This window comes from Oreochromis niloticus, linkage group LG9, assembly GCF_001858045.2.
Source record: "Oreochromis niloticus isolate F11D_XX linkage group LG9, O_niloticus_UMD_NMBU, whole genome shotgun sequence".
NCBI classification, from domain to species: Eukaryota; Metazoa; Chordata; class Actinopteri; order Cichliformes; family Cichlidae; genus Oreochromis; species Oreochromis niloticus.
In genome coordinates this window covers 23392671-23401559 of record NC_031974.2, presented here as the reverse complement: position 1 = coordinate 23401559, position 8889 = coordinate 23392671, and the positions used below count along the sequence as shown (strand labels likewise).

The 8889-nt window shown below is 41.3% G+C and overlaps 1 protein-coding gene across 4 annotated transcripts; it reads left to right on the top strand.

Annotated features, from left to right (window-relative positions):
- Nucleotides 1-163: 163 nt before the first annotated feature.
- On the top strand, nt 164-8587 carry plcxd2 (phosphatidylinositol-specific phospholipase C, X domain containing 2). Of its 4 annotated transcripts, none has more exons than XM_003443517.5 (9): nt 164-618; nt 870-1006; nt 1171-1290; nt 1991-2044; nt 2141-2296; nt 4830-4940; nt 5068-5246; nt 6072-6150; nt 6361-8587. In XM_003443517.5, exons 1-9 carry the CDS (start codon nt 516-518, stop codon nt 6388-6390), a joined length of 969 nt encoding a protein of 322 aa, XP_003443565.1. In that variant the 5' UTR covers nt 164-515; the 3' UTR covers nt 6391-8587. The 4 variants fall into 4 exon arrangements, with proteins under 4 accessions (XP_003443565.1, XP_005471767.1, XP_005471765.1 ...); XM_005471710.4 differs by having other exon boundaries at nt 166-618; nt 5068-5198; XM_005471708.4 differs by lacking the exon at nt 6072-6150 and having other exon boundaries at nt 167-618.
- The last annotated feature ends 302 nt before the right edge of the window (nt 8588-8889 follow it).

The following is an 8889-nucleotide window of genomic DNA, read 5'->3' as shown; positions in this document are numbered from 1 at the left end:
AATTACACAACTAACAAGTTAAACACAAAATATATCACTATGTCATCCGTACAAAAAATGAATAAAAATGTTTTTTAATATTGAAGTAGGCTACAAGTGTTACTTATGTCATTTGTCACCTGGTCAGTCACGTGATCAGTGAGCTAATTAGTGCCTTGGTGGCATTCTACCCGTCCTACATGTCATGGTTTGCCTAGTGCGGTAGTATGTTTAACCTGCCGGGAGGGGAGGAGGGATTTCACTCTAAGAGGATTGCGGCGATCGTTAGCTGCCCGCTGGCTTTGTCAAGGCATGCCGGTTTCCCGGTTGGAGTCCAACGGACAACAACGAGGTACAGTCTTCCTCCCAGAAACTCGGCAACGAAACCGGTTGAACTTGAAATGATGCATATCGTAGCAGCGCAAAATCAATCGTGACAGTCCAAGATGACCTATGGTAGATTTTACATGGTGGGAGCGCATCAGTACCAGAGAGCAGTCTCTTGAGGGAGTTATTGCTGACAGGCGGCTCCTGAGATGAAGACCAGACCCGCGGGGATCGGCAATGTCCATGCCGACTGGATGGGTTCGCTCCCCTCCAAGCTCAGTGCCATGCCCCTCAGACATCTAGCGGTGCCAGGTGAGTCCACAAAGCGTAAAGATATTTAGTCAACGAAAGAAGGAAAATGTACTGTGGTCATGTTGGCTAAAAATAGATCTAACCCCACCCTCACGCCCAGCATAATAGGGGGGAAAAAAACACTGCTGACTCCTTCATCACTTACTGATGCAGACGGAATCCTCTCTTTTCTTCACCTTGATTTCCTGTTTGATTTCGATTTAAATTTTTAACTTTCCATCACCAGCAGCAGCTCTCCCTCTTTTTTCCAGGCTCTCACGATTCTTTCACTTTTTGGGTGGATGTGCATGCTCCCGTGGGGCCCGATCAAAAGGTTTATGTTAAGTATCTGGCTACCATGTTCAGTGTCTTAGCCAAGAAAGTCATGGTGAAGTGGTCCATGACACAGGTACTGGACTCAAAATCACTGCAATACACACTCTCTCACACATACACACACACACACACACAATTAGCCTAAATGATACATTTTTGAGATCTGTGTTTTACAGTCTAGTGTCTGTGTTTCTCAGCTTCTTATTATGTATAATGTGATGCGGTCTGTATCCCCAGAACCTGACTTTTAAGGAGCAGCTGGATGCAGGAATTCGCTATTTTGACCTCAGGGTCTCTTCAAAACCAGGCGAGTCTGGAAATGAAATCTACTTCATTCATGGCCTCTTTGGACACAAGGTGAGCGGAGGAGTAAACTTTTACTGCCGTTTTGGGTTGTTATTGTGACTGTTGAGCTGGTCTCCCTCATTTACTTTTATGTGTTTCACTGTTTGTTACATTTTTCATTTTAATCTGTCACAATCTGATATTTTCCTTCTGTGCTGAATGCGTTTGTGCCAGCTCCAGTCCTAGAATGCTAAAATGACCTTTGAATACGGCTCCAAGCTTTCATTTTCTCCCAGTATGAACAGTGACTGTTTTCTTCTAGTACTGTGTTGCAGTTGATGTTGCTAATAGTGGGCAGAGATGACCTTAAGCAAGGATCGGAGGGTAGCGTTTAGCTATAAAGATGGGCCATTCTTTTCCCAACATGAGGAACTCTTTCATTACAAAGATTCTGTCATAACATGACCATGTGACTGAAAAATATTTAATAAAGAAATGCATATTCAGGCTTTTCTGATGTCAGTGGCATTAACAGCTGTAGTTATTTAACTGTATACAGTTGATATTTGACTCTATTAACCTTTATTTTGTGAAATATTTTGGTGGAGTTTTGCAGTGCTGTACTCACTAAAATATTTAAGCTGCTCTTTGGCGTTCTAATATGCTGACTTTAAAAAAGCACTAGCCTTTCTGCATCAGTTCATGACTGAGAGACTAAGATTTGTAGATTTGTATCCTGATCCCTGCATCTTCACCCTGTTTTCTCACAAAGGTGAGAGATGGCCTGTTAGAAATCAGCTCCTTCCTGGGCAGACACAGGAAAGAGGTGAGAAGCACATTTTAAAAATATCTAAACATAAAACATGTTAATAAATGAGCTACATTTACACTACTGATTATGTTTGATGTTTAATTTATGTAGGTGGTGTTCCTGGACTTTAACCATTACTATGCAATGGAGGCAGAGCACCACGTTTACCTCATCAGCATGCTCCAAGAAGTATTTGGCAGCAAACTGTGCAATAACTGTGCGGTGGAGAACGTTACTCTCGACTATCTCTGGGAGAAGAAATACCAGGTGTGATCAGACTGCATCAGTACTGACGGCGTTTATTGCAAAAGTGTTTGTGTGCATGTTGTATGTAGCAGCGGGTAAATATATCTGTCAAATGTTTTCATGAAGTATCATACTTGTATTCATTATATGAGCAGCAAAGTGAATAGGAATAAGTCACAACAATAAAAAAAAAACTGAGCTTTGCTTTTTCCAATAATCTCCCATCTTTAGAAATCACAGCTTTGCAGGCTTTTGGCCTTCACAGAAGTCATCTGGGAACATTTCACTCTACACCTTATAAGGGTGCTGCCACTAGTTGGACTGGTTTGATGTACTTTTCTTTTGGCTATAATGTTAAGCTGCTCCCATGACAGCTCAGCAGGGCTGAGATTCATTCACTGTGCAGACAGTCAGCTGACTTATTCCTTAAATAGTTCTTGCAATTTGGAGTTATGTCTGGGTCATTGGCCTTTTGGAGGAGGAAAGTGGTTCCAAGTAAGTGGTGTCACAGGCTATGGCAAGGCATTGCAAAATGGAGTGACAGTTTTTCTTTTTTCATGATCTCCTTAAATCACGTGACGCCAAGCAGTCCCCCAGCACCTTCACTTTTTTCACATTTCACAGATTTCCATCTTTTTCATCCATTTCCTCAAAACTTGGACTCGTGGTGAGATGCTTCAAGCAATAAGCACACATATTGTTCTGACTCCCTCTCTATACCACTACACTGTGATATTTTGCCATCTACTAACCATCTATTGACCGTACTTGGAACAGCAAAATGCACTTCCTCCATCTGGAGTGATGCTGCTAAAATGTGCCTCTGTGTGGCAAAGTAGATATTCGAGAAAAGCCACAAGGGGTCACAGCATGTATGTGTCTCCTCCTGGGATCGAACTGGAGACATTTTCCTTTTTAGGTGAACATGTAAGTCCGTACACTGTAAGGAAGCCTGCTACAGCTGCCATAGGGGTAAGAGGCAGGGGTACACCCTGGTTGGAACTGTCATATGGCTAACACAGAGGTGGGTATGAGTAATTTAGAGTTACCAATTAACCTACACCCACTAACTGGAGAGAACCCACTCAGATGTGAAGAGAACATAAAAACTCCAAAGTTTGTGACCAGATGCTGGATTTGAACAGGAGCTTCTTGGTGTGAGGCAACAGTGCTAACCACCATGATGCTCTATCTCTAATCAGTTTGATATTTATAAAAAGCACGTATTAAGTGACTTCCACAAACCTTTCAGGTTTGGTGTACACCTACAAGTAAAAGGAGCAGGCAGGTGTGCGTGTAGCGGAGTCTTAGCGTGACCTCTGTGCACAGGTAATCCCTTCCAACTGTGATTTTCCAGGGCAAGAATTAGTGGCAAGTATCATCCTATTAGCACTTGTTCCATAAACTAACCTACATTTATCCTTTCAGATTTTTGTAGCTAAAAACTTTTCAATTTTTCTTTGTCTTTTGGTGTCTCCGATATTACTCTCTTTCATATTCATACCTCCAGCTAAAGCCTTTTGCATTTCTTATAAGGGCGAGGGTTTTTTCTATACTCAGACACTCCCAATCTTCTTCTTTCTCTGGCTTGCTTTTTTTATATATATATATATATATATACTAAATATCTGCTACACAGATATATGTTAGATGGAGCTGTGTGTGGGCTCTGTGTTTAAGGTGTCAGTATGTTCTGCGTCTGCATTACATTACTACAGTAAGTGCATGTTTATGTTCAGATACTATCATTCCTGTTCCCATGACCCTAATCTGTAACTGGCTTAGTTGGCAAAGAACAAGGAGATGAAGTGCAGGGCAGAGAGTGAAGAGGAACACAACAGTGAGAGTAGAGCAGGAAGTGCACAGTTTGTAGGTGAAAAGGGCAGCTTTCCTCCTCACTCTTTTTGGCATTATTGGAAACCCACAACTCAAACTTCTTCTGACTTTTCTATTGCATCTCTGCCAAGTCACTGTGGATGAAGACTGTTGATGTATTTCCAGTTACACATAAGCCCAGATTTAGACTTCTGCGAGGATTCTTTGTAGACACATCAGTGGCGCACATCGTTGCTGGTGTGTTACCTTGTGGTCCTGTCCCAGTGTTTTGAATACGGCTGATAGAAACAAAACCCAAAAAGTGCTTTGACTTTTTTACCTGCTCGGTCCCAGCTCATTGTTGTGGTCGTAGTCGTGGACTGTGTCGACCCAACTTGTACATACATTTCTAGGGAGGTGGAGAGGTTACCTCGTAGGTCATGGCATAGGGCTTCAGAGGGGTTTGTGGTTATGACGTAGCTACAACATAGATTTCCTGCTGAATATTAAATCTCCAGTAAGGGTGAAACATGCAGATACCACCATGAATGCTCAGTTATCTGTAATCATTCAGTAACTTTGAGGTCAGGTAATTCACCATGCTAGGGTCATTGGTTTTATGTATATTTTGGGGTATTTATGTTTTGCACTGCAAAATGGATCACAGAACTCGCCTAAAGTCTTTTTGTCTGCAGACGTCTGATCACCAACTTTTATATTTTTTTTTTTCTCTTGACAGGTGATTGTGTTCTACCATCATCCTTCAGCCCAAGGCGTTCCTGTCATGTGGCCTGGCAACAAGATCCCTGCTCCCTGGGCAAACACCACCGAGCCCATCAAGCTCATAGAGGTCAGAAAACAATACTTTAATTGTAATGTATCTCCCTCTGTCTCCATTTTGTTCTTTTTCTAACTAAAGACATTTAAATGCATGCTATTCACATGAGATTTACTCCATTCAAAATTCTGCCTTCTAGTTCCTGGAAACTACGCTGAAGGAAAGAGACAAGCAGGGTTCCTTCCATGTATCCCAGGCCATCCTCACTCCCACTGTCAACACTGTGGCTAAGGGGTTGCTCTGGGGCCTACGCAGCTACCTGGTGGAGAGGTCCGTGACTGTGATTGGATGGTGTAGAGGGAATCATGGATCATATTTGTATGACAGTTTCAACATAACAACTTTGGAAAAAATCTTAAGAATAACTGTTTCCTCTACTGCTCACCTTCATTCATTTATTATAGTTTGTGGCCAGTAGAGGTCAGTAGAGTTAATGCTGCTAATGAAATGCATGGAACAAAGTCAAACGCTGGCTTTGCACATGCCTTTAAAGGCCAGAAAAAGAAGAAATTCTAATAATATTGAAAAACTACAGTGCAAGAAATGCTACAGATCTTAGAGCATGTCCTGTAACACAGTAAGTTATAAGAACATGTTTTGTATGTAGCATTATATTGACTGAATGGAAAAAAAGTGATATTTCCAGTCAAATCTAGAGTGCACAAAACATAAATCAAAACTTTTCATAACTCTTAAGAGATTGTATTCTTCCTAAGTAAGGATATATGATTTTCACAAATTTTTTGCAGTCATCCGGCTCTTTTATCGTCAGTGGAAGTCTTGAAGGGTATTATACTCTCCATGCCTTTACATCTGCCACCGGGCACCAATATCAGGGTATAAAACTTCTGAACAGACACTACGGCGAGACAGGAGGTAGCCTAATTTTGCACTTCCGAGGAAATGGGATTGTTTATCACTGCTGGATAAACAATGTGACTTCCTGGTTTTGTTCTGCTGGTGGCTGAAACATAGTGAAGAATCAGAGGGTGTTAGAAGTGATACAGCTACAGCGTCGCTGTGTTTGTGTGTCTATGCCAGGAACTAAAATATGGAAAGCATTGATTCTGAATGGGAGCAAAGCACCGTTTCCCTGACAGATGGACAAAAACGTCCCTCCCTTTAATTTTCTTTTCCCTATAGGTCCACTTTCTCCCACATTGTGACATATCTCAACAGTCAGTCAACAGCTCTTAATGAAATCTGGCAGAGAAACCGTCAAGTAAGGAACTACTGATTAGATTTTCGACAATGTTGTGGCCATAACTATAAAACTAAAAGACAAAACCTTGGCAGTGGATATTTTTGGTGTGTATTTGCAAGGTCATGAATTTGGTTTTGATTCAAGTTTAAATAGCAGGATGTTCGGTGCAACAATATTTGCCGTAATGCTTTGCTTGCTGATACAGACTTTCTTCTTTTTTGGCTCTAGAAACCTGCCAACCATCATGTCCTGGGTTGAGGCTCAGAGGCCAGGGGTGGACGGAGTCAACATCATCACCTCAGACTTTGTGGACCTCACTGATTTTGCCAACGTTGTAATCAAGCTAAATAACCTGCTGTTGTCTGAACAGAACCGCAAACCAAGATGACACATGTTTTCATACCAGGAAGACTGAGATGGTGGCTCTGAATCTAGTGGCAGATTTTTCCTGCCTCTCTTTTTATATTCTTCACAAACGGCTCTGGTGCTGCTGGTAGAGCTTCGGTGTATTTGCTTAAGGACACTCAGCATTAAGATGTGTAGGGATGGACTCTGTATAAGCTTGGGTCCTCTAAAATAAAGCCTTTCAATTTTTAAGGAGCTCGTCAGCTAACTTTCAGTCTGAGTTTTGGTTGTAGAGGACTTTCTTAGCCTCAGTTCTATGAAGACAGTCCAAAAGAGGGAAAGAAGTGAGAGCTCAGATGAGAGAAAACCAGGCATGCCCAGCTGCATTTTTTTACCATCTTCATAAGGCAGACGGAGTCGTGTCATGCTGGAGTTCTGGCTGCATCTGCAGATTCCTTTTTCTGCTTTCCCTTTTGAGGGAAAGCTAGAAATACATCTCATATTTGCTACTGAATGGGACTGCCAGGCAGGTCACCAGATTGGTAGCTGCTGTACATTTTCCCTTGCATGGTTATATGACTTTTAACCTCTCAGGTGCTTCAGTGGAAGTTTATTTGGATGGTTTATCAATCATTACAGATGTGAATTTGGTTTATTTGTATTTTTAAATGGTCTTATGAAATTACTGACTTTGTAAGTTAACATAAGAGAAGAAATTGCATGTTAAAATGCTGCCTGTAGGTATTTTAGCCACTATTGTCTGAACAGCACACAAGGGATTAGGATAGCTTCTTTGTTTGTTTACAAGATAAACTCTGTGTAAAAAGAAATTCTTGATATGATTGCAATGGAACTCATTTGTGTTTCCAACATACTAATGATTGTTGAAACTGGACCAGTGAGTTAGGGTTGGCTTGTTAAATGTGGACTTGGTCTTTTTCCAGTAATTAAATGAACTTAAGGGAAAAATAGGGGCTTAAATTTTTTCTTGGTATTTTTGTTTATATGTGAAAGAAATGCAATTTTTTTTAATGAAAGAGAAGCCAGCTGCTCTCTCATTACTTACTGAATTTAACAAGCGATGTGGACTATGGCACCTTTAGGAGGACTGCATAGGAAAAGCCCAGTATGGGTGGAAATTGTGCCGCAGTTCCCACAAAACACATACAAATACTCACAAATAGCTATATATCTTTATGTTTGTAGTATTTTTTCCCCCCTTGGTCTGTTTCCACTTAAGGTGCTTAAATGTGCAGAAATAGAACTAGTCTCCCAATAAATGTATGTTGGAAAGGAAGTGAAGAGTATATGGTTGTGTACAGTATATGCATGTGGATGAGGGTCCATTTAAAAAATGTTATGCTTAAAATGAAACCAAATGCCAACCGTTGCAGTCTTAAATGTTTTTGCTTGTTTATAGTGTGCATGTGCATCAGTGTGATTTACAGTCTGTGTGTGTGTGCCTGTCAGGACCAGTGATTACTATGCATGCGTGGACGGTAGAGCAGCGACAGTCACCCTGCATTCTTGTGGTCAGACTAGAGTAAGAGAAGAAAATGAGACAGCAGAGGAAATGTCATATAAAGAGAAAGGAAGCAGTAAGAAAACTAGACTTTTAAATGAAGGAAGATGACATGAAAGATCTGAAACAAAAGGGAAGAATTTAGTTAAAATAGAGCTGAAGTTGAACAGCTGCCTTTTCCTGCAGCGGCATCATCATCTAAAAGGGAAATGTTGTTTTACTTTTTAACCCTGTCCTCATTTTGTCACTCACCGACTCACTTATGTCAAATAGCCTGGTGTGTCCAGGCCACATTGTTGACAAGGTTGAGTGTGGTCACCAGGCACTGCGAGGTCCACACACAGACAAGCAAAGGCACTTTAATTGTGGAGTAATTACACATACCATTGTAGGCAAGTGGGAGAGCAGGGAGCAGCAGTTCGAGCAGCAGCTCGAGCTGAGAACATTCCTCTGTTGTTTAGATTGGTTCTGTCTTTTGCTCTCCCTTAGTCTCTCACTTCACTGTATCCCTGTTGGCTTCCCAGGTTTCAAAGGAGAAGACGATCTAAGCGTAATCACTCAGATGTTAATAAAGTCCTGCAGTATTAAGTGTTTCTGTCCAGTCGTTTATAAAGACTGCTGTTCTGAAGCTGCTCTCTACCCAGTATGGTGGCAATACTGACACAGAGCTCTCCTAAACTGGTTGGGCTCCTGTTGGGCACCATAGTTGAAATAGATCTACAACTGTGCAACGTTAAGCAGTGGTATTTCTGTCACTTCACATGTTCTCATGTCATTTCTCTCTTACCAGGTTCAGAACTTACCTCATCTACCTCAGTTGCCAAAATATTTTCTGTGGTTGCAAGGCAGTTGTTTCGCATATGAGTAATCGGGGTTTCCATTTATTTAAT